Raw genomic sequence first — 26,777 nt, 5'->3', positions numbered from 1 at the left:
GTTTCCGTTGCTGGAATAAGTGCAATAAAATGTCGTTCAGTGAGTCTTTTCACATCCTCAGATTCTAATGGATGAGCGGGGCTAACACTTTGAAAGACAAGATTTTCAATTACCTTTTCTTGATAATCAAGAAAAGGATCTGAATTTCCTGCTTTTTTGTACAACACAAAAGAATTGTATGTGGCCACCTGAAACAAATAGATAACCAACTTTTTATACCAGGTATAGGACTTTCTTGATACCTGGTATGGCTGTAGAACCTGGTCTGCAAGGTCCACACCCCCCATGTGTTTGTTGTAGTCAATGACTGACACAGGTTTTTGCTTCGGAGTGGTGGATCCTAGTTCTACAGTGGCCCTTGTGGCATCTGTGTGGATCGAGCTGAGGACAAAAATATCCCTCTTATCCCTATATTTCAGGGCAAGCAGCTCTCCGTTGCGTACAGCCCCTGACTGCCCCTTTTGGAACTTTTGGTTGACCAATGGTTGTGGAAACCCCTGACGGTTTTTACGGATGGTCCCACAAGCCCCGATGTTGTGTTCAACCAGACTTTTAAATAGGGGTATGCTGGTGTAATAATTGTCCACATATAGATTGTAGCCTTTTTGAAAAAATGGACTTATCAGCTCCCAAACAATTTTTGCAGATGTCCCCAGATAAGTAGGGCATCCTGGTGGGTTTAGTTGGCTATCTTTCCCCTCATATATGCGGAAAGCGGATGTGTATCCGGTTGAACTTTCGCACATTTTATAGATCTTTATTCCAAACCTTGCCCTTTTAGATGGGATAAATTGCTTGAGGTGCAGTCTTCCTTTGAATTTTACAAGGGACTCATCTATAGAAATATTTTGTGTTGGGGTGTAGAGGCTTAAGAATTTTTCTGACAAATTTTCAATGATGGGTCTAATTTTATATAACCTGTCATGTTCTGGGGCATTTCTGGGCAGGCATTGACTATTGTCGTTAAAATGCCAAAACCGCATGAGCATTTCATAACGGGTCCTAGGCAGAATGACTGAAAACATAGGGGTGGCTTGAACAGGGTGGTTAGACCAGTAGGATCAAATGCTCGGTTTTTTAACAAGCCCCATGGCAAATGTAAGTCCTAAAAATTTTTTTATTTCCGGGACATTAGTTGGTGTCCATAAATTTGCCCTAGCATAGTAAGATCGGGGATTCTGGCTTATGAATTGGGATGCATATAAATTTGTTTGCACGACAATATGCTCTAGCAAGCTGTCTGTAAAAAACAAATTAAAAAAATGAATTGGTCCAAAATCTTCCACCTCCACATTTATACCAGGAGTGGCGTTGAAATCAGGGCTGAATGGAGCAGCCGAATCCGAAGCCTCCCATCTGGGAAATGCTAGATCATGTGGCAAAGCCCCTTGTACACTGGCGTGCGCCAATTCACTAGTAGCAGGGACAGCGCTTGTACTGGGCAGTGTTCCCTGATTTGGAGACTTTTCTCCAGTAGCGCTATTTGCCCCTATTGTTGTACTGGTCCTTGGGCTTGAGGATGGACCAGAATCACTGCTCATTTCTGAGCTCTCAGTGTCGCCGCTACTAAAGCCCTCAAAATCCACATCTCCATCTGAGATTGCGCTGTCATCAGTGTCAGAACACAGCAGGGCATACACCTCCTCTGCGGTATAAGTCTGACGGGCCATTTTATTTTTAGATTTTTTGACTGGACTGAACGGACCGGACTGAACGGACGGGACTGACCTGACAGGACTGACTGACCTGACAGGACTGACTGATCTGACAGGACTGACTGACTGATCTGACAGGACTGACTGACTGATCTGACAGGACTGACTGACTGACAGATCTGACAGGACTGACTGACTGGACTGATCTGACAGGACTGACTGACTGGACTGATCTGACAGGACTGACTGACTGGACTGATCTGACAGGACTGACTGACTGGACTGATCTGACAGGACTGACAGATCTGACAGGACTGACTGACAGGACTGACTGACTGACAGATCTGACAGGACTGACTGACTGACAGATCTGACAGGACTGACTGATCTGACAGGACTGACTAACTGATCTGACAGGACTGACTAACTGATCTGACAGGACTGACTGACAGGACTGACTGACTGACAGATCTGACAGGACTGACTGACTGACAGATCTGACAGGACTGACTGATCTGACAGGACTGACTAACTGATCTGACAGGACTGACTGACTGATAGATCTGACAGGACTGACTGACTGATCTGACAGGACTGACTGACTGATAGATCTGACAGGACTGACTGACTGACAGATCTGACAGGACTGACTGATCTGACAGACTCACTAACCCTAACTCTTACTTTCTTTTTTATTTTATTTTTTTTACTTTCACAGTGGCAAGGCTGACACAGCTCTTGTCACACTGTTTCTCCTCTGCTCTCTCACTGAGATCGGAGGAGAAACAGTGTATTTATCAGGCAGATCGCCCGGGAAAGTTTGTTGCTAAAACAAACTTCCCTGGTGATCTCTCTGATTGGCTGGTGTGACGCTGACATCATCGAGACCTGAGCCAATCAGGTCTCAATGATGTCAGAGGTCACAGCACCGGGAACCCCGCCGCTCCTGAGGTATGTGGGGGGTCCCGATCACCGACCACCAGCTGTTACTATCTTTTAAATGCCGCGATCGCTATGGATCGCGGCATCTAGAAGATAGGAACAGGTTAACATCATGGGGACCTGATCCATTCAGGTCCCCATGATGCCACATGTCAGAGCTATCGCTCTGAACCGGTACCCTGGGGGTCCTGAGCGCTGCGGGACCACCCACCGTTTTTAAACGTCGGCGCTGCACAGAGCCCGGGCAGCGCCGACGTTTATGTACAGTGGGCGGTCCTGAACCGGTTAAAGGGAACCTGTCATCAGGTTTTTCTACCCCATACTAATGCCACTAATGCACTGTTGAATATTTATGCAAATGACCTACAAGTGCAGTGGGCACTCCCTCTGTAAAACTCCTAACGTGCCACTATCACTATTGACTATTGACCCTTTTATATGCACTCAAGCATACTAACTGCAAAGAAAAAACCTGAAGGTGTGAACTGGAACATAAATTGATGTGCATGCAAAATGTAAATGCATGTTCACACAAGGCCATTAAACAAAGAGAAACCAAAGACAAGAAAAATACCCAAATGATTAAAAGTAAATATATAAATCACACAGTGCAAAAATAATAAATAATAAAGGGTATTTAGTTAACATAATTTTGATCAAAATAATGTAAAAGCTGTCCCGCCACGTCACGGCATCCCTTGTGGGACAGTCCTAACTCTAATATTAAAAACCTTACCATTTGTCAAGTGACATACATATGGACAAGGACAGAGAGACTGGATCCCTGGTGCAAGCATAAAACCGAGGCAGGATCAGCGTCCCAGCCCAGACAAAGGGCGGCCACACCCTTTTATATGCACTCAAGCATACTAACTGCAAAGAAAAAACCTGAAGGTGTGAACTGGAACATAAATTGATGTGCATGCAAAATGTAAATGCATGTTCACACAAGGCCATTAAACAAAGAGAAACCAAAGACAAGAAAAATACCCAAATGATTAAAAGTAAATATATAAATCGCACAGTGCAAAAATAATAAATAATAAAGGGTATTTAGTTAACATAATTTTGATCAAAATAATGTAAAAGCTGTCCCGCCACGTCACGGCATCCCTTGTGGGACAGTCCTAACTCTAATATTAAAAACCTTACCATTTGTCAAGTGACATACATATGGACAAGGACAGAGAGACTGGATCCCTGGTGCAAGCATAAAACCGAGGCAGGATCAGCGTCCCAGCCCAGACAAAGGGCGGCCACACCCTTTTATATGCACTCAAGCATACTAACTGCAAAGAAAAAACCTGAAGGTGTGAACTGGAACATAAATTGATGTGCATGCAAAATGTAAATGCATGTTCACACAAGGCCATTAAACAAAGAGAAACCAAAGACAAGAAAAATACCCAAATGATTAAAAGTAAATATATAAATCGCACAGTGCAAAAATAATAAATAATAAAGGGTATTTAGTTAACATAATTTTGATCAAAATAATGTAAAAGCTGTCCCGCCACGTCACGGCATCCCTTGTGGGACAGTCCTAACTCTAATATTAAAAACCTTACCATTTGTCAAGTGACATACATATGGACAAGGACAGAGAGACTGGATCCCTGGTGCAAGCATAAAACCGAGGCAGGATCAGCGTCCCAGCCCAGACAAAGGGCGGCCACACCCTTTTATATGCACTCAAGCATACTAACTGCAAAGAAAAAACCTGAAGGTGTGAACTGGAACATAAATTGATGTGCATGCAAAATGTAAATGCATGTTCACACAAGGCCATTAAACAAAGAGAAACCAAAGACAAGAAAAATACCCAAATGATTAAAAGTAAATATATAAATCGCACAGTGCAAAAATAATAAATAATAAAGGGTATTTAGTTAACATAATTTTGATCAAAATAATGTAAAAGCTGTCCCGCCACGTCACGGCATCCCTTGTGGGACAGTCCTAACTCTAATATTAAAAACCTTACCATTTGTCAAGTGACATACATATGGACAAGGACAGAGAGACTGGATCCCTGGTGCAAGCATAAAACCGAGGCAGGATCAGCGTCCCAGCCCAGACAAAGGGCGGCCACACCCTTTTATATGCAGTCAAGCATACTAACTGCAAAGAAAAAACCTGAAGGTGTGAACTGGAACATAAATTGATGTGCATGCAAAATGTAAATGCATGTTCACACAAGGCCATTAAACAAAGAGAAACCAAAGACAAGAAAAATACCCAAATGATTAAAAGTAAATATATAAATCGCACAGTGCAAAAATAATAAATAATAAAGGGTATTTATATTATTTTGATCAAAATTATGTTAACTAAATACCCTTTATTATTTATTATTTTTGCACTGTGCGATTTATATATTTACTTTTAATCATTTGGGTATTTTTCTTGTCTTTGGTTTCTCTTTGTTTAATGGCCTTGTGTGAACATGCATTTACATTTTGCATGCACATCAATTTATGTTCCAGTTCACACCTTCAGGTTTTTTCTTTGCAGTTAGTATGCTTGAGTGCATATAAAAGGGTGTGGCCGCCCTTTGTCTGGGCTGGGACGCTGATCCTGCCTCGGTTTTGTGCTTGCACCAGGGATCCAGTCTCTCTGTCCTTGTCCATATGTATGTCACTTGACAAATGGTAAGGTTTTTAATATTAGAGTTAGGACTGTCCCACAAGGGATGCCGTGACGTGGCGGGACAGCTTTTACATTATTTTGATCAAAATTATGTTAACTAAATACCCTTTATTATTTATTATTTTTGCACTGTGCGATTTATATATTTACTTTTAATCATTTGGGTATTTTTCTTGTCTTTGGTTTCTCTTTGTTTAATGGCCTTGTGTGAACATGCATTTACATTTTGCATGCACATCAATTTATGTTCCAGTTCACACCTTCAGGTTTTTTCTTTGCAGTTAGTATGCTTGAGTGCATATAAAAGGGTGTGGCCGCCCTTTGTCTGGGCTGGGACGCTGATCCTGCCTCGGTTTTATGCTTGCACCAGGGATCCAGTCTCTCTGTCCTTGTCCATATGTATGTCACTTGACAAATGGTAAGGTTTTTAATATTAGAGTTAGGACTGTCCCACAAGGGATGCCGTGACGTGGCGGGACAGCTTTTACATTATTTTGATCAAAATTATGTTAACTAAATACCCTTTATTATTTATTATTTTTGCACTGTGCGATTTATATATTTACTTTTAATCATTTGGGTATTTTTCTTGTCTTTGGTTTCTCTTTGTTTAATGGCCTTGTGTGAACATGCATTTACATTTTGCATGCACATCAATTTATGTTCCAGTTCACACCTTCAGGTTTTTTCTTTGCAGTTAGTATGCTTGAGTGCATATAAAAGGGTGTGGCCGCCCTTTGTCTGGGCTGGGACGCTGATCCTGCCTCGGTTTTATGCTTGCACCAGGGATCCAGTCTCTCTGTCCTTGTCCATATGTATGTCACTTGACAAATGGTAAGGTTTTTAATATTAGAGTTAGGACTGTCCCACAAGGGATGTCGTGACGTGGCGGGACAGCTTTTACATTATTTTGATCAAAATTATGTTAACTAAATACCCTTTATTATTTATTATTTTTGCACTGTGCGATTTATATATTTACTTTTAATCATTTGGGTATTTTTCTTGTCTTTGGTTTCTCTTTATCACTATTGACTGCAGCATCTGAAGGATTAAAGTCAGATCCGGTCCCAGCACACATAGCAGGAGCGTGCTGTGTATAACAGTCGGCTCCTGCTGTGGATGGGACAGGCACTAGTCCTGTGCTCATTCCATCCTTGAGCCGCGACTGCATGCCCGATTCTGGGAAATCTCCTTCAATCTGAACATACACATACGTCTATTTGGGGGAAGAGGTTCATATTTACTTGTGTAGCGTGGTGATAAGATACCATGTAGAGCAAGGGTCTCAAACATACGGCCCCTGAGGCTGCTTAATGTGGCCCGCAGGCACTGGAGCCCCTGTAATGATTGAGGACTGGTCCCGAGGACCACCGAAGTCAGTGATTTTTTTTTCTCAAGCAGGGAGAGGACTTGTGTTATGGAATCAGTTTTCGAAGTTCCCCTACCGCCAGCGCTGGCCCCTATCGCCATGATAGTCCACTACCAAAGAAATCATATCTGCTACAGAGACGTGCCAGTGTTTAATGAGTCCAACACCAAGGTTGATGAACATCTGCAAATTTTTGAGATCCTGATGATAATGCACCAGGTGCCCACAGCTGATTGAGCCAAATACCTGTGGACTAGTTTGACCAGGACGTTGTCCGGTCGCTTGGGCCTAGAAACAGCCTGGACTATGGAACTATGAAGGACACCCTGCTGGCCCTTTTTATCATCACCCCGAGAGATATCGCACCAAATTCTGGACGTTGTCTCGCCAGGGGGACTTCTATTTAGAATTTCTCCCGTGTATCCCCCCTACTCTGGAACTCTCTACCCCAACATATCAGACTCCCGCCTACTGTTGAAACCTTTAAAAGGAACCTGAAGACCCACCTCTTCCGACAAGCCTACAACCAGCAGTAACCCTCGCTCCACCATACGGCTGCACAACCAGCTCTACCCTCATCTACTGTATCCTCACCCATCCCTTGCAGACTGTGACCCCTCGCGGGCAGGGTCCTCGCTCCTCCTGTACCAGTCGCCGTCATGTTTTGTTCAAGATTATTGTAAGTGTTTTTGTATGTATACCCCTTTTTCACATGTAAAGCGCCATGGAATAAAAGGCGCTTTAACAATAAATAATAATAATTTGGCAGTCAACTGCAAACGCTGGCTCGATGGTCGAGCTGCCCACTCCACTGCTGCCCTCCAGAACGTGATTGTGCTCGAGCAACTTATGGACAAAATGGACCCAGAAATACGAGAGACGGTAGCTGACCGGAAGCCTGACAGCCCAGAGCAAGCAGCCCGATTGGCCGACGAGTTTACAACCAATCATTGCACTGGAGACCAGATATACCCACTGATCCCAAGAGACCCCTCAGCCAAGTATTCGAGCAGCCACCAGCCACTCGAGCAGTACTATCCCGCTACACAGCAGAAGCCCCACCAAGACAAAGGTTTACAAACAGGACCCGTGATTTGCCCAACCCACGGCACTGTTATACGTGTGGGCGCCTTGGACACATGACCAAAGATTGTATTTTTTGTGCCCTGAGCTGATGTTTTTATTGATACCATTTTGGGGTAGATACAATGTTTTGATCGCCTGTTATTGCATTTTATTGAAATGTTGTGGCGACCAAAAAAACGTAATTATGGAGTTTTCATATTTTTTTCTCATTACGCCAATTACCGATAAGATTAATTTACTTTATATTTTGATAGATCAGACATTTCTGAACGCAGCGATACCAAATATGTGTTTTTTATTTAGTTTTTCTTTTTAATGGGGCAAAAGATCTTTTGTGTTTTTTTATTTTATTTTTTTTTACTTTTTTTCACTTTTTACTTTATTTAATAGTCCCATTAGGAGACTTGAAGCAGCGATTGTCCGATAGCCTGTGCTATACATAGCAGGGCTTTAGCCTTGCTATGTATAGCAAAAATCATGATCTCCTATGAACGCTGGCAACGAGCCGGCGTTCAGAGGAAATTCACAATGACAGGCACGGGGGTGTCCTGACCTGGAGACCCCCAGCTGTCATAACAACTTATCGACGTCCTGCGATCACATAACAGGGGCGCCAATGGGCAGGACTTGTGACGCGCTTCTGTCCGGTGCGTGTTAAATGACAGGGGTCGATCTCACATCCACCCGCAGGTTTTAGAGGCACTTGATGGCTGATTAAATCAGTGCGAAGAAAGAATCGGGCTTAGCGCTTGAGCTCCTATCAAAAGCAGGGATGTAAATATACATCATTGGTCGTGAAGGGGTTAAACAATAGAATTTGGGTGGGGCGTCCCACAGCCAATTGAAGTACTGCAGTATACAGCACAAATCAAAGGATTAAACAATCACATTTAAGTTCCCTATTGGCACTAAAAAGTAAAAAATAAGATTTAAAAATTAGGGGAAAAAAATGTAAAAAAGCATATTTGGCATAATCGTGTCTGTAAAATGGCAAATGGCAGAGGAAAGTAATGCAAAACTCTGAAACTGATTTTTCTCCCGTCACATTTCCAACAAAAAAATGCAACTATAAGAGATTAAAATGTTGCTTATACCCCAAAACATAAAATACTACAGCTCAGCTTGCAAAATACAAGCATTCAGTTCCGTTGATGGGTTACACGGGGGATCTTGGAAAAATGGCCACTCAAACCACTTTTTCCTCACACAAACTTCAGAATTTTTGAAAACTACTAAAATAAAATAGTAATAAAAATAATTAGAATAAAAAAAGCCATAAGTTTGGTTCATGCTGCCAAGTCATTTGTACTGCACAATGGAGGCCATAAAAACAACAGCCAAACCACTGGAGGTTTTTTTTAACATTTCACCCCACACGGGATTATTTTCCTGTATTCCGGTACATTGTATGGCAAGGGTAGCAAGGTGGCTCAGTGGTTAGCACTGTACTATACATATAGGGCAACACGGTGGCTAGGGTTAGCACTGTACTATATATGGGGCACCACAGTGGCTCAGTGGTTAGCACTGTATGATATATGGGGCAACATGGTGGTGCAGTGGTTAGCACTGTACTATAAATATAAGGAAGCACGGTGGCTCAGCGGTTAACACTGCACTATATAAGGGCAGCATGGTGGCTCAGTGGTTAGCACTGTACTATACATATAGGGCAACACGGTGGCTAGGGTTAGCACTGTACTATATATGGGGCACCACAGTGGCTCAGTGGTTAGCACTGTATGATATATGGGGCAACATGGTGGTGCAGTGGTTAGCACTGTACTATAAATATAAGGAAGCACGGTGGCTCAGCGGTTAACACTGCACTATATAAGGGCAGCATGGTGGCTCAGTGGTTAGCACTGTACTATACATATAGGGCAACACGGTGGCTAGGGTTAGCATTGTACTATATATGGGGCACCACAGTGGCTCAGTGGTTAGCACTGTATGATATATGAGGCAACATGGTGGTGCAGTGGTTAGCACTGTACTATAAATATAGGGCAGCACAATGGCTCAGTGGTTAGCACTGTACTATATATAGAGCTGCACAGTGACTCAGTGGTTAGCAATGTACTATATATAGGGCAGCACAATGGCTCAGTGGTTAGCACTGTACTATATATAGAGCTGCACAGTGACTCAGTGGTTAGCAATGTACTATATATAGGGCAGCACAATGGCTCAGTGGTTAGCACTGTACTATATATAGAGCTGCACAGTGACTCAGTGGTTAGCAATGTACTATATATAGGGCAGCACAATGGCTCAGTGGTTAGCACTGTATTATATATAGAGCTGCACAGTGACTCAGTGGTTAGCAATGTACTATATATAGGGCAGCACAATGGCTCAGTGGTTAGCACTGTACTATATATAGAGCTGCACAGTGACTCAGTGGTTAGCAGTGTACTATATATATAGGGCAGCACAGTGGTTAGCACTTTGCAGCGCTGGGGTCCAGGGTTTAAATCCCACCAAGGACAACATCTGCAAGGAGTTTGTATCTTCTCCCCGTGTTTGTGTGGGTTTCCTCCGGGTTCTCCGGTTTCCTCCCACACTCCAAAGACAAAGTGATGGTGAGCTCAGACTGTGGCCCCCAACTCTATAATGGCACTATATAAGTGAGTAAAATACATGTTCTCATTCTAAATGACAATTAGTCTTGCATAAAAAACTTCAGGCTCTTGGAGACAAAAAGAAATAAAATAGAATAACGCCGTATTTAAGGGGTTAAACAGTTTTGATAAATCCGCCCCTTGCCTGCAGATGTTGCGGATAAATGCGCGCTCATGACTTGAACAGAGACTATAGCAAACAAGGGGAGAAGCTGGTGAGTGTATGCTGACGCGCCGGTCTATCCTGCACACCCTGCGGTGACGGCGGCCGTGACACCACATTCCGCCCTCCACACCCCGCACTGTCACTGATTTACATCCATTATAAAAGACGGGACAGAAGCGACATCCGGGACTGCAGACAGGGACACATCCGTGAGCGAGCGGGGGCGTGGCCACGGTGACGCGCAGTTCTGTGTGTAGCCGGCAGGGGGCGGGGCCGGATCCCGGAAGTGCTGTGTGTATGTGTCAGGCTAAGTCAGGACAGGAGCTGAGTGTCTGAGCTGAGTGAGTATGTCCATGTCTGCGGGGAGCACAGCCCCCACTCCTGCCTGCTCTGGAAAGAAAGTTTTATATTGTGTTTCTGTATTCATGTGTCCTCACTGACAGTCTGAGAAGCGGTGTATCCTGATCACTCCCTCTAAATGCATAGATATATGTGCTACACACGCTGTATACTGCATACAACCATAGCTATACATAGATATGCATATGTACACCTAGATATTCACATGTACATACGTGTGTGTATGTATAATGTGTACATGTAGATCTGCACATGTATTCACACGTATGTGAATATATACGTGTGTATAATAAATATATATATATCTATCTCTCTCTATCATCCAGAGGCATGTCTATGTGGAAAGCTGTGGTGCCTGGCTTCTGGCACAGGTTGCAGCCTATAATATTGTATTGTACTCACTGGAGGTTTTCCCCATTATTTCCTGTTATTTTACATTGATAGATAGTAATTTTCATGTAAATTTAGGTGAACAAAACTAATGTGTACTCCTTGCACATGTCTATTACATGGGAAACGCTCCTCAATAGTCCTCCACAAGCCGTGCAGCCCCTGAGGACTACTGGTCGTACAGTGTTTGTGGTCCACGTCTGCTCTATGAGTTGTCTTACCGTTGCGATCACTGATAATCTCTACATTCATACAAAGGAGCAGAGCTGAATGTAGCATTGATCTGTTTAAAGGGATTGTTAAGAAGAAGCAGGTAAAATTCTTTGAAAAAATAAAAAATGCACCACCGCTCAGGCGATCGGGGTCTGTTTGCTTTCCTGCAGAGATGTCAGGCCAGAGTGATGGGGAGTTACCAGGTGTATATCGTATTACTGTGTAATGTTTATGTAGTGAGGTAGCATGGGGAGGGGACGGTGGTTGGCCTGGATGCGAAACTTTATGAGAAAAGTAGTTATGACGCAGCTAGCGCCAGAGATTTGGGGCAGTCCAAAAGCCCTGGACTTCTGGCTGGGTGTACCAGATCTCCAGGTGGGCACCACCTTGAACTCTGTCCATGTGAGCATGAGCCTAAGGTCACGTTCACATGTTCTTTGTTTGTAATCCAAAACCAGGAGTGGGTGATAAATCCAGAAGTGGTGACGTGTTTCTATTATACTTTTTCCTCTGATTGTTCCACTCCTGGTTTTGGCTTACACATACTGAGGTATAATACTGATCATGTGAATGTGGTCTAATACAGAGGGATCCCGTGGTGGAGCGGGGTGCCATAGGTTCTCTGCCTCACCACTCTCCATGCTGCAGGCTGCCGTATGCCCACTGCCTACAAGTCCGCTTCCTGCATAGGTGGTGCCGTAATGGCCCTGCTTTCTGCAAAAAGGAAAAGTACACTCAGTCTTTTGCATTTGGTGAGAATTAACTTTATTTATTTGTATGGGGTGGTGAAGGGTGACATTAATACTTTTTTTAAGAGGGCTCAAGGGCCCACAGACATCATATGGTTTAAGGGGGCAGTAATGGTATTGAAGGGGCACTCCTGCATTATTACTAATAGGACAGAGGAAGCAATGCTTGACTTGTCTCAGGTGCTGACAACCCATAATGTTTGTGTGTATATACTGTACATATTTCTGATCTCCCCAGACACTACTAGGTGGCATTACATGCGCTGCAATTTCTATCATTTACACATGCGTCTGATTACTGCAGTTTAGAAGCAGAAGGTGCCCCAGAGCGGCCCCTGCTCGCCCTCTTACAGAGTAAACTGCATGATGTCCATTGCCCTGACACACGTCACCACTTCTGTGCCAGCACATGTGAACCCTGCGTGTGTTTACTTGTTGCTGGTTTGCATTAGCACAAGGGGCTCTGCATCAGTTTAAACCCCTAACATTTAGTGATCAGTAACAATTCAGTCTTGGCATTGTTAGTTCTCCTTTTACCTCCCTCCACCCTGTTCGCTTTGTGCAGTTTTGTTTTAGCTCTTTATTTTAGGTGTGTGGCACTGTGCAATGTAACCTCCAGTTGCACAACTCTATTAGCTCAAGCTCTCCTACTTGTCCTCGTAAATCCTCTCGCTTGCATTTCATTATGCACATTAGTTTAGTAGATGATATTGACATTCTAACTTCTCAACTCATTTGCTGCACATAATACTAAAGTATTATTGGATTGGAGTATATTTGTCCTCTCTCTGGACAAACCGATAGTATAAAGTAAGCACATGAAAATCACAGCCTTTGGTGATGTAATTGCTGCCGCCTTTTTGCAGAAACTGTATAAGCAAACACATTTATTTTGGTGCTCAGTGCACCCTTGGTGTGGCCAACAGGCTCAGTGCATGGTTCCACCCTCTGGTTTTTTTCTTGCTCCACCTCCTTCCCTGGTGTGTGACTGTGCAGGCTTACCTGAGCTTTCTCTGCAAGCCAGAACTGTCAATCATCACACAACAGAAACCACAATTAGAATAATAGAGGTGTTTTATATATTGGAGTTATATCGTTTACACGGCTCCGTAATTGGTTTATACTGTTGGCTTGGTCTGACAGACCCCCTTTAACAAATGTATTCTCTATAGAGTAAAAATTCTGGTTCATCCTTTGCTACAAGTCTGCATTGCGCTCTTCCTGTTATTCTCTTTGGAAACGTAGGAAGAATGACAAATGGGTGTTACCAGTCCTGTGTGCTTGACTACACTTGCACATACATATCATGGCTGGGCAGGTGTGTACGGACAAACCTTTTTGGCTAAGAGAATGGTAACAAGCAACTGACAATTTGGGCTACGGCAACACCAACTAGTGTCCCATGCAACATTGCATCAAATGAAAGTCTATACTGTCACATCGTGTTGCATTTTTCTGTCACTGTTCACACACCTCTTGCGTGCCATTGACTTCATTGCAAGTCACATGCGATTTAGTTACGATTTGCCTATATATATATATATATATATATATATATATATATATATATATATATATATATATATATATATATATATATATATATATAATATACTTTTTTTTTTAAAATTCATGGCAACATCACAGCTCCTAAAATAGTTACGTTCATGTTTTAGATCTTTCAACATGTTGCCTGTCCGCCCAGCCTTATTCATACGTTTTTAGGAAGAATAAGGTTGCGTGGAGACTTTCCGCAGCAGATCTGAACCAAATCATGCAGAGGGCAAACTCCGCAAAAAAAATTATATATTCACCACCAAAATTGACATTCCACTGATTCAAAAATCCTCAGAACATGTTATTTCCTGCTGTCAAATAATAGTAGCATGTGCATGAAACCTGAAAAAGCTCATTCATATTTCTGCTATTGTAGTCCGCTGTGCATTTTCACTTCAGAAAATCATTCCGACATGGATTTTCAAAGTAAATACACCAGTCTCATTTGTTCTGACATCTGTTTAAGGACCCTTTCACATGTCAGTGTCTTCAGCATGTGTGGTGACAGTTTTCACACATACTGGAGACACTTGCACAGGTACACCCATTCAAATGAATGGGTCTGTGCAAATGTCAGTGTGTTTCCACTGACTGTGTGTCCATGAGCAATACAAGCTGACATGTCTGTGTTTTGCACGCCGCACGGGCTGCAAAACGTCCAACACACGTGCACACTGACACATGGGTGACATCCGTGTGGCATCAGTGTGATGTGTACCGGCAGTTGGGAATTGACGATACAGTTAGTTTTAGTCCCAAGCGACGGGTTTTGGAGACATCGGGAGCAGAATTATACCCTCAACTTTGTCCCCTGCTGGCGCTGACCACAGCGCCAGCAGGGGACAATGATGAGATTCCATCAGCCCCCCGGCGCTTGGGAACAGCGCTGACTGTACCGCTGATTCCCAGACGCCATTGATGTGTGATCCTGTTGCAGCACACATATGCCACACAGGTGGACACTGATATCTTTGGTACTGGTTTCTCCAGTACCGGAAAGATCAGGACGTGTGAAACAGCCCTAATATTGTATGCAACTTGTATTGTGAAATGCAGTGACTGATCCTCTTTAAAAAAAAAAAAAAAAAAAAACTTAATGGGAGTGCTTTTTTATTCATTAAATCTGTGTAGATGCTCATGTAATGTAGTGTCAGTGTATTAATACACTGCTACTGCTGCTATATCTGGTGTCCAGCGCTGTTCTGCTGTTCTCCGTGACGTCATCGCTCTGTAGACGCTCTGGGTCATATTGCGCTCTGCGGGACCCAGAAGTGGCTTTTACAATGTAAGGCCCCCTTCACATGTCAGTGTTTCCAGTACATGTGGTATCCGTTTTTTCACAGATACCACACGTACCCATTATAATCTATGCTCCTGCACATATGTCCGTGGTTTTCACAGACTGTGTGTCCCTGCAAACCACCGAGACATGTCCGTTTTTTTACCAGAAACGCAAATGACAAGAACCAATACAAGTCTATGGGACAGTGTGAAACACATACAGCAGACGGGTGGCATCAGTGTACAGTCTGTGCTGTACGTGTTTAACATTGCAAAGTATAGGAGAAGCTGTGGAATTGATTTTTCTTAAGCCATATCGGAAAAAAGTGACGGCACACTGATCCAAAACACTGACACCAGTACAGTTTTTTTCCTTTACTAGTATCATACTGAAGGGGGCCTAAGTCCATGGAACATCAAAACAAGGCTCCATAGGCTTTTATTGTAAAAGACTTTCGGCTCACACACCGCCCATAGAGCGTGCCGGCTAGTCGGAATTGCGGAGGCTTCACTCAGAAGAGCGACAGAACGGCGCTGAACACCCAAGAAAGCAGCAGTAGGTGAGTACATTCATACACCACATGTACACACATGTAATGAATAAAAAAACTTGGAGAGTGATTATTTAAGAAATCAACTTAAGACCATATTCACACAGCTGTAGTTTGCATCGGTATTTATATACCCAACTAGGGAGGAGGTACACGCCTTTCCAATATAGTGCTCTAATGTTCACTTCTAGTTTTTGCTTTTAAATACTGAAAGAAAATCCTATCATGTGAAAGAGGTTATATAGTGCATAATAGATTTATCAATTGATACACCTAGAAAAACAGCATTTTGGTGAAAAGTGATCTTTAAAGGGAATTTGTCAGCAGGTTTTTGCTACCTCATTTGAGAACAGCATTATGTAGAGAGACCCTGAATCCAATGATGTACCACTTGGATTACTGGGTGCAGCTGTTCTCACACAGTTTTTAGATTTAGCAATAAAATGGAGCTGGGGAAGCTGCCCTGGCCCTCACCAGGCTCTGTATATACAATGTCCATAGACAGTGAGCTGCCTATCACAGGAGGGGGCGTGTCAGACCAGCTAGTCCCAGCAATGATGAGCTTCAGGTGCTAAAACAATCATTGCAAGTGAAAACATGGAGCTAGATAAGAGAGGCAAGGATGCAATCTGTGTTTTAACCCCCTACAGCATGCTCTCTTCGGGTTACATAGCAAAAACCTGCTGACAGATTCCCTTTAAGTAGCACATGCACTAATGCAAATAAAGTTTGCATAAGTGAATTCACTGGAAAAATAACATCCTAATGGAGTGCTGTGATTTGGTTTCTTGCCGGTGGTTCTTCCTCTTCTCCCTTCTGTTGGGTTTTCAGGGTTGAGTCCTAGGTCCCCCTCCTTTTTGATGTCTAATCAGGCCTGCTGGACAAACCACCAGCATATACCACATTTAGCCCTATCTCTATGCCGACTACAACTATTTATACACACATTCTTCTGACATCACACCAGCATTACTACAAAATAGCAGGGATTGTCTGTCCGCTTCTCTGATACAGAAGCCTTCCTTCATTAAAGGGACTCTGTCAGCAGAGAATGACTGTTCAAACCAAGCACAGGCGCTCGGTGCATCACATCATGGCCAAATATTTATCTAAACCTCCCACCTGCTTGTTTTCCCTCTATCTCTGCCCTTCTCTGGCTCTATGAAGCCAGAGCTGTCAAAAAGGGGTGTGGGGGGTGGATATTGAGGGGGAAAAACAGCCCCTGGCAGTTTAAGCCCCTAAATGCCGCAATCAATATCGATTGCATTATTTAGGAGTAGGGATGAGCGGACCTGTGGAAGTTCGGGTTCAACCAAACTTTATTCCAAAGTTTGATTTGGGTACCAGAACTCTACCCAAACTTTAACCAGAACACCATAGAAGTCAATGGCTGCCCAAACTTTCGTGTTGTAAAATGGTCGTAGTAATATATCTCTCTTGTCTAAGAGGCTTGTGTCAGTGCAGCACTGACAGGAATAAAGCATTGTAATGTATTATACTAGCGAACAGAGTGCTAAAAGTTAAAGTCCCATATAGGGACTAAGTAAGAAAGTAAAAAAAAATAACATATAATACCCATTGATAGGTATTTTTATGTAACAAAAGGACACATTTGGTATTGCCGCATCCAGAACGACCCGACCTATAAAACTGTCACACTAGTTAACCCCTTCAGTGAAAAAAAATATTTTTTCATCATAACCTCTGAACAAAAAACGGAATAAAATGCGATCAAAAAGACAAATGTAAATAAAAATGGTACTGCTGAAAACGTCACCTTGTCCCGCAAAAAAAAAAAAGCTGCCATACAGCTCAATCAGCCGAAAAATGAAAAAGTTACAGCTCTCAGAATAAAGCGATGCAAAAATAATTATTTTTTCTATGAGTTTTTATTGTGTAAAAAGCGCCAAAACATAAAAAAAAAATATCTATGGTATCGCTGTAATCGTACTGACCCGAAGAATAAAGCTGTCTTATTAGTTTTACCACATGGTGAACTGCAAAAAAACAAAAAAAATTTCCTGAATGGCTGGTTTTTGTTCATTCTGCCTCCCAAAATTCAGAATAGAAAGCGATCAACAAACTCTGACTGAAAATGGTATCAATAAAAACGTCAATTCATTCTGCAAAAAACAAGCTCTTAAATGACTGTGGGTAGAAATATGAAAAATTATAGCTCTTAAAATATGGTGATGCAAAAACTTGTTTTTGCCAACAAAAAGGCGTATTTTAGTGTGTGACAGCTGCCAAACATAAAAAAAACAATATAAAGCTTGTATCACTGTAATTGCACTGACCCGAAGGATAAAGCATCAAATCATTTATACCGCATGAGGAATGGTGTGTGTTTTTAAAAAAAAAAAAAAAAAAAAAAAAATTAAATTGGACTTGCTGCTGTCTTTGTTTATCCTGTGCTCTACGCTGAGCGCTTACATTTGGGTTTTCAATGTAAATCTGTGAAATACATGATTCAGACAGAAGATTCCCTATTGTGCTATGGTCACATGTTGCGTTTTTTTTCTGCATGCAAAACCTGCTATTTTGGCAGTAAAGAACCTGCTTACAAAAATCAGTTTTTTGCTGCGTTTTTTTAGGATCCCAAAGGTCCATTTTTGCTTCTGCCACAGAAGCATGAACACAAGTCACCAATGCAAGACATATGTGAAGCCATAAAACCATTTTTGGGAAAAAGGGCAATTTGATCAAATTATTTAATGATAAAAGGTTTTTATGTCTCGAGGGGGGGGGAGTGACTATTCTGAAAAAAAAAAGTTCATGAGTTCTTTAAAAAATACACAATTACAAATGTAACAGCGGGGGCGGTGAATTGGTCAGGAATAGTTTACCTAAGACATTGACAGTGCATTGAGTTTGTAGGACACTGTTTACTATCACACTTTGGTAGGCCCTTGAGTTGATCAGGTAATGTTCAATTTCACACCTTGGTCAGCCAATGTTTACTTTTACACACATCACTAATTTAATTAAACTGTACTAATCCTAAACTGCCATTGTCAGGTGATGACACCAAGACATTATGGTTTAACCTTGGGAAAATCACAAAAATAAATGGGTTTCACATACTGCTGTACTTGCGTTCTTTTCACTAAAAAGGCAACAAAGCATGATGCCTGCGTTTTTGCACTTACTAATTGCTTTCTATTTGTGAAAAAAAAAATGCTGAAAGAAGTGACAGGCAGCAGTTTTCCAATTTGGTCAAGAAAAAAAAAAACTGTGCATGAGATTCCTGAAATCTCATAGCTTTTGCTGGTTCTGTAAAACACCGCTTTTAATTAACCTAAAAAACGCACCAAAAAAAAAATACAACATGTGAACATAGCCTAATGAAGCAGATGGAGACACCATGGACGCTGTCTGTCTGGCCTATGATCTGTCGGTGTCCATCCTTTTTAGCTGTGCTTAAAAGCCCGGTCGGCTACAGTTTTGTATACTTCTGAAAAGGGCAACACTGAACAGAGGTCAGATTGAGTCCAGAGTAACTCTTCTGTCTCATTATAGTGAATGAATCCTTTGGGGGTTTCATCTGAATCGCGTCACTTGGACATTTAGCTGGAAAACTCCAATGTAAGTGCTCAGCGTACACTGTGCAGAATTATTAGGCAAGTTGTATTTTAGAGGATTATTTTCTCTTTCCCCATGATGGCACCACGGAGAGAGGGGATCCGCCCTTCAAGGACAGGAAACCTACAGATAAAAAGGGCGGCACCTCTCTCCCGCATCAGTTGGTTTCCTGTCCTTGACAGGGACCTACGGATGAAATCCTGAAGAAAAGAAGAAAGAAGATTTTACTTACCAGGCCCGACCAGTCCGGCTCAGGCAGCGGGGGTTCCCTGCCTCGGCTGGTGCGGTGTCCTGAAGCGCCACAGCTGGGGTCAGCGGGCCTCTAGGGTGGCAGGGAGACGCGAAGCAAGCCGCGGTCTCCTGTGGCGTCGAGGGCCCAGGCGGTAAGTATAGGAGGCTCAGGGCTCGGGTAGGGAGTAGGCCTGAGCCCTGGGTCACGGTCTGGACCTTGTGCAGCGCGCGCCCCGCATGCTTGCCGGATAGCGATTCGGCGTTTGGGCGGGTGCGCGCGCGCGCCGGAAGTGACGCGGCCGCAGGAGCGGCGAGTTCAAACGCGCGCGCGGGAAAGGCCTAACACGGAGGACACAGCGGTGCCCTGGCCAGAGGGGGGCGCTCCCCACATCGGTGTTGGAGGGGGAGGGGGCGGTCACCTGCATAGCTTAAATTGCCAGGGAAGCAAAGGAAAAATGCTTCCTGGCATACGTGAAAATCAGCAGTATGAGTGACCAGGAGCCCCAGGAGGTGCAATCCCTGCGCCCCCACTCACCATCTCCATCACCATCGCCTCAGAGGAAACGCACGAAAGGACCCTCCAGCGGCCCTCCGCGTCAACATATTCAAGGTGACGGAGGAAGCGGTCGGTCCGGCAGGTCTTCTCAGCGTGGCAAAGATTCCGGCACGGCATCAGCCTCGGCGAAAGACCCAGCTACCAGAGCAGGTTCCTCTTCGAATGCGGTATTCCCTCTCTCTCTTTCGTATAGACGGTAAGTGATCTTCGTGAAAGTTCACTTGTAATTTGGACCCTCCCCCCTCTCTTTTCTTCTTAGGGAAGGAAGAGCACGGGGAAGTTTAAAAACAGGGCCTGCGCACTTTGCGCAGCAGATCTACCCACCACATGGCAAAAGAGACTATGTAGCTCATGCATCGAGCAAACCATCTGTGAGGAGACCCCTAAGTTTGCTACCGAGCTCAGATCCCTGATAAAATCACAAGTCGAAGATACCTTTAAATCCCTCCAAAAGGGGGGGGAGAAGCATAAAAAAACTAGGCACCTTTCCCCGGAGTCAGAGTCTAGTAAATCAGATGAGGAAGTTGCGGTATCTGAATCATCCGGTTCATCATCTGCTTCCTCATCTTCAGAGGACGGTGGTCGTAACTGTTTCCCTATAGACGGAACAGATAGCTTAATCAAAGCAGTTAGGTCCACCATGGGGTTTGTAGACCCTCATCCCAAAAAGTCCATCCAAGAGATAATGTTCAGTGGCTTAGGTCAGAAAAGAAAGAGATCCTTCCCTCTTAATGATCAGGTACACGACCTGATTAAGAGAGAATGGAAGAAGCCAGAGAGAAAAGGGTTGTTGACCCCAAAAAGGAAATACCCCTTTGAGGACCCTGTATGCTCTTTCTGGAATAAAGCGCCAAAAATTGACGTGGCGGTAGCCAAAGCCTCTAAAAAATATTCCCTGCCGTTTGAAGACATGGGGGTACTCAAAGACCCTATGGACAAAAAAGCGGACTCCTTTCTGAAAGGAGCCTGGGAAGCGGCAGGGGGGGGGGGGTTAAAACCTGCAGTGGCAGCCACTTGCACAGCCAGATCCTTGATGGTTTGGCTGGACCAGCTGGAATCTCAGCTAAAAGACAAGGCTTCAAGGGAGGATATTATAGGGGCCATCCCTGTGATGAAAGGCGCAGCGGCTTTTCTGGCGGACGCCTCAGCCGACTCAGTCAGACTGGCAGCCAGAGCAGGGAGTTTTTCAAATGCAGCTAGACGGGCCCTATGGCTCAAATGCTGGCCAGGCGACCTCCAAACAAAATCCAAACTGCTCCATCCCGTGTGAAGGGGAATTTTTGTTCGGATCTACCCTAGATGACATCCTGGATAAAGCCGGGGATGACAAAAAACGATTTCCGGTCCTCTCCGGTTCATCATTCAGGAAGGATTTTCGGAGCAAAAAATTCATGCGAAAGAGGCCCACCAAAGATCAGGACAGGTGGGAAGATAGGAGACAGAAGAAAGCCAAGGGGTTTATGTTCAACAGGCCCTTTAGTGACAGCAAGAAGCCCGCCCAATGAAACGCAGCCCCAGGTGGGGGGAAGGCTGCTCCATTTCCTCCCAGCCTGGGAAAAGATTTCAAATGTGGGCTGGATTTTGGGCCTGATAAAATCTGGGCTAAAACTCCAGTTCCTCTCCACTCCCCGAGGAAATTTCACAGTAACCCCCGTAAGGTCCTCAGCGGTAGAGCAGTTGGCTCTAGAACAGGAAGTCCTAGACCTAGTGGACAGAGCAGTCCTGCAGGAGGTCTCAGCTCAGGAGGCAGGCGAGGGGTTTTACTCCCCACTATTCCTCAGGAGAAAACCGGATGGTACACTCAGGACTATCGTAAACCTGAAGAAATTAAACAAGTTTCTAAATATACAACCTTTCAAGATGGAGTCAATAAAAACTTGTGTGAAATTACTGTTTCCAGGCTGTTTCATGACGGTCTTAGACCTAAAAGACGCCTACTATCATGTCCCCATTCACAGGGACTACCAGAAATTCCTGAGGGTAGCTATACCAATAAGGGGCACAATCAGACACTTCCAGTATGGGGCCCTTCCCTTCGGGTTAGCAATAGCCCCAAGAGTCTTCACGAAAGTGGTGTCGGAAGTCATGGCTCATCTGAGGGAGAGGAACATCCTGATAGTCCCATACCTGGATGATCTACTGGTTATAGGCAACTCGTTCAGCCACTGCAAAGACCAGCTAGCAGTAGTCATGGATTCTTTGACAAGTTTGGGATGGCTTCTAAATCTAAAAAAATCCAGAGTGGAGCCAGTTCAGCTACAGGAATACTTAGGTATCCTGTTAGATTCAAGAAGTCAGGAATGCCGTCTTCCGGAAGAGAAAGTCCAAAATATGATAGCCCGTGTGTCCTATGTGAGGAAGCATCCGGTTATGACACTAAGGGGAGCAATGTCCCTCCTCGGTTCTATGACTGCCTGCATCCCGGGGGTCCGCTGGGCTCAGTTGCACACCAGGGTCTTACAATGGGAGATTTTGAGGGCGGAAAAATCTCTAAGAGGGCACTTAGAAGGTCGACTGACCTTATCCTCAAAAACTTTACTTTCCCTAACATGGTGGACAAAGAAAATCTAGGCAGGGGCGTCCCATGGACAATACCGTCACCCCAGATTCTGACGACAGATGCAAGCCCCAGGGGGTGGGGGGCTCATCTAGAGGACCGAGTGGCTCAGGGAGTCTGGGCAAAGGGGGTGGAAGGTTCTTCCTCCAACATGAAAGAACTTCTGGCGGTGAAGTATGGCCTCTTGGAATTTCTAAACTTGTTAAAAGGTCACCACGTGAGAGTGTTCTCGGACAACCGAGTAGTGGTGGCATATCTAAATCACCAGGGGGGTACCCGGTCCATCTCCCTTCTTCAGGCGTCAAGCTCCATCCTCCACGTAGCAGAGAGGAATCTAGAGTCCTTATCAGCTCTGCACATAAAAGGGTCAATGAACGTCACGGCGGACTTCCTAAGCCGGACCCAGTTGAGACAGGACGAGTGGGAGTTGAACCAGCTAGTGTTCAAAAAAATCACGAGGGCTTGGGGAATCCCATGTATAGACCTATTCGCCAACTGGAAAAACAAAAAGGTGGACACGTTTTGCTCGATCGACCCCAGGGGGAACCCAGTAGCACTAGACGCTTTTTTGATTCCATGGGGCCACCAGCTAGTATATGCCTTTCCTCCGATTGCTCTCATTCCGGCAGTTCTGAGGAAGATCAGGGAAGACGAGGCGAATGCGATCCTGATCACCCCTTTCTGGCCAAGAAGGCCTTGGTTTTCCTGGCTGAGGATCATGTCCGTCTCCGACCCCTGGGTCCTTCCGGAAGTTCCGGACCTGCTGTCTCAGGGTCCAGTACTCCACCCGCAGGTAACAAACCTGCACTTGACAGCTTGGAATTTGAGAGGTCACTCTTGAGGGATAAAGGGTTTTCCCCCAATCTAATCTCTACCTTGCTGCAGAGTAGGAAACCTGTAACTACTAGGCTCTACGGGAAAACTTGGAAGAAATTCCTTTCCTTTACAGGTACGGATATAGTGGGGGAGGCCCCCGTGGTTACCATCCTGGAGTTCCTTCAGAGGGGGTTGGAGCTGGGGTTGGCCATGAGCACGCTGAAGGTTCAGGTGGCAGCTCTGGGAGCCCTGTATAACTGCAACCTGGCAAGTGATAGATGGGTCTCTAGGTTCATCAGAGCATCTCATAGATCCAGGCCCATCCCCTCCCGGAAGGCTCCTCCGTGGGAATTAAATCTTGTTCTTTCAGCCCTGACCAGAGGCCCCTTTGAACCTCTAGGGGAAGCGTCCCTTAAAACCTTGTCCCTTAAGACGTCCCTTCTGGTAGCCCTCACCTCGGCTCGCCGCATTAGTGACATCCAAGCACTATCCGCAGGACCCCCTTTTACACAAATACTAGACGACAGAGTGACGCTTAGGACCGACCCTGCGTACCTTCCTAAGGTGGGGTCCCTTTTTCACAGGTCACAGGAGGTTACCCTCCCTTCCTTCTGCGCAGCCCCAAAAAACAAGGGGGAAGAGGCCCTTCACACCTTGGACGTCAGGAGGTGCATTATTTAATATTTAGAGGCCACACGGGAGTGTAGGAAGGACAGGGCTCTTTTTGTGTGCGTCCAGGGATCTCGGAAGGGACAGAAAGCTTCCAAAGGAACCCTGGCAAGGTGGATAAGGGAAGCCATTTCCCTGGCTTATTCCTCAAGCGGGGAAACAGCGCCGGTGGGCTTAAGGGCTCACTCGACGAGGGCAGTGGCAGCCTCCTGGGCGGAGAAGGCCGGAGCTTCAATCGAACAGATATGTAGAGCGGCGACCTGGTCTTCTCCCTCCACGTTCTTTAAACACTACCGGCTGGATCTAACATCGTCTTCAGATCTTACCTTTGGCAGAAGGGTTCTGGAAGCGGTGGTCCCTCCCTAATCTTCACTGCTCTGCAATCTCTCCGTGGTGCCGTCATGGGGAAAGAGAAAGAGTAGTTACTTACCGGTAACGAAATTTCTCGGAACCCATGACTGCACCCGTACATTCCCTCCCCTTTTTTCTTACACATGGGTGTGCACAATCGTTACTACCTGTTGTTTAGTCACAGGGTGTGTCTGAAAAAAAAAAAAATATATATATATACATATATAATATATATAAATAAAAATGCCATATTTGGTGTTACTAACCTGGCGGTCCTCTCGGTGCTCTGTAAACCAACTGATGCGGGAGAGAGGTGCCGCCCTTTTTATCTGTAGGTTTCCTGTCCTTGAAGGGCGGATCCCCTCTCTCCGTGGTGCCGTCATGGGTTCCGAGAAATTTCGTTACCGGTAAGTAACTACTCTTTTATTATTGATCAACAACTATGTTCTCAATCAACCCAAAAGACTCATAAATATCCAAGCTTAATATTTTTGGAAGTTGGAGTGGGTTTTTTTTTTTAGATTTGGCTATCTTAGGAGGATATCTGTTTGTGCAGGTAACTATTACTGTGCAGAATTATTAGGCAACTTAATAAAAAACAAATATAATCCCATCTCACTTGTTTATTTTCACCAGGTAAACCGATATCCGTGCACAAAATTTAGAAATAAACATTTCTGACATACAAAAACAAAAAAATTAGTGATCAATATAGCCACCTTTCTTTATGATGACACTCAACAGCCTTCCATCCATAGATTCTGCCAGTTGCTTGATCTGTTTTCGATCAACATTGCGTGCAGCCGCCACCACAGCCTCCCAGACACTGTTCCGAGAGGTGTACTGTTTTCCCTCCCGGTAGATCTCACATTTTATGATGGACCACAGGTTCTCTATGGGGTTCAGATCAGGTGAACAAGGGGGCCATGTCATTATTTTTTCTTCTTTTAGACCTTTACTGGTCAGCCACACTGTGGAGTAGTTGGATGCATGTGATGGAGCATTGTCCTGCATGAAAATCATGTTTTTCTTGAACGATACCGACTTCTTCCTGTACCACTGCTTGAAGAAGTGGTCTTCCAGAAACTGGCAGTAGGTCTGGGAGTTGAGCTTCACTCCATCCTCAACCCGAAAAGGTCCCACAAGTTCATCTTTGATACCAGCCCATACCAGTACCCCACCTCCACCTTGCTGGCGTCTGAGTCGGAGTGGAGCTCTCTGCCCTTTATTGATCCAACCTCTGGCCCATCCATCTGGCCCATCAAGAGTCACTCTCATTTCATCAGTCCATAAAATCTTTGAAAAATCAGTCTTAAGATACTTCTTGGCCTATTCTTGACCTTTTATTTTAGGTTTCTTGTTCAAAGGTGGTCGTTTTTCAGCCTTCCTTACCTTGGCCATGTCCCTGAGTATCGCACACCTTGTGCTTTTTGATACTCCAGTAACGTTGCAGCTCTGAAATATGGCAAAACTTGTGGCGAATGGCATCTTGGCAGCTTCACGCTTGATTTTCCTCAATTCATGGGCAGTTTTTTGCGCCTTTTTTGGCCAACACGCTTCTTGTGACCCTGTTGTCTATTTGCCATGAAACACTTGATTGTTCGGTGATCACACTTCAAAAGTTTGGAAATTTCAAGACTGCTGCATCCCTCTGCAAGACATCTCACAATTTTGGACTTTTCAGAGCCCGTCAAATCTCTCTTCTGACCCATTTTGCCAAAGGAAAGGAAGTTGCCTTATAATTAAGCACACCTTATATAGGGTGTTGATGTCATTAGTCAACACCCCTCATCATTCCAGAGATGCACATCACCAGATTTACTTAATTGGTAGTTGGCTCTCAAGCCTATGCAGCTTGGAGTAGGACAACATGTATAAAAAGTATCATGTGATCAAAATACGCATTTGCCTAATAATTCTGCACGCGGTGTAGAGCGCAGGATAAATGTTATGTAAAATGTTCCCAACAAAAGCTTCAAATCTATCCACAAAAAAAGCAAGTCCCCACTCAGGTCCGTCATCTGTTAATGGAAATATAGGGGCTTCTACGTTACTGTTAGTACAGTGGCTCTGGAAAAGCAAAATGGCTTCTTGCGCCCCCCCCCCCCCCCCAAGAAACTTTGCTAATTCTGCGCTGCCAAATGCCCCATCCCTTCAGAGCCACACACTGTGCCTAAACCACATGTTTGCCATTTCTGTAGTGATGAGAGCCCGCCTAATTTACGGGTGTATGTCTCCAGAAGCTTAAGCTGGGCATAATGTACTGGTCACTACAACGGCAGATTTACAATTTTCACTTGGCAACATCCACTGCTGCTTGTTTCTGGAGAACACCCATAGAGTCAAAATCATAACTACACCTGTATATAAATTTCCAAAATGGGGTCACTTGAGGGGGGATTCTGCTCTCCTAGCACTTA

The 26,777-nt window shown here is 44.4% G+C and overlaps 1 protein-coding gene across 5 annotated transcripts in view; it reads left to right on the top strand.

Moving 5' to 3' along the window:
* Nucleotides 1–10,525: 10,525 nt before the first annotated feature.
* Nucleotides 10,526–26,777, top strand: part of SLC35A3 (solute carrier family 35 member A3) — a 120,623-nt gene continuing 104,371 nt past the window's right edge. Inside the window, exons 1-2 of one of the 5 annotated variants that reach the window (XM_073643061.1) lie at nt 10,714–10,835; nt 15,410–15,604. Coding sequence is in view for 1 of the 5 variants with exons in the window: in XM_073643057.1 (XP_073499158.1) it covers nt 12,114–12,209 (96 nt within the window). In the remaining 4 variants the exon portion in view is untranslated. Of the gene's footprint in view, nt 10,544–10,695; nt 10,836–12,005; nt 12,210–15,409; nt 15,605–26,777 lie in introns of those variants that run through there. The other 4 variants (XM_073643062.1, XM_073643059.1, XM_073643060.1 and 1 more) reach the window with 4 other exon arrangements.

Source organism: Phyllobates terribilis, unplaced genomic scaffold, assembly GCF_046119375.1.
Source record: "Phyllobates terribilis strain yellow unplaced genomic scaffold, ASM4611937v1 Scaffold_8__6_contigs__length_399053987, whole genome shotgun sequence".
Classification (NCBI taxonomy): Eukaryota; Metazoa; Chordata; class Amphibia; order Anura; family Dendrobatidae; genus Phyllobates; species Phyllobates terribilis.
Note: the sequence above shows the minus strand (reverse complement) of the source record. Positions and strands in the feature narration are given on the sequence as shown.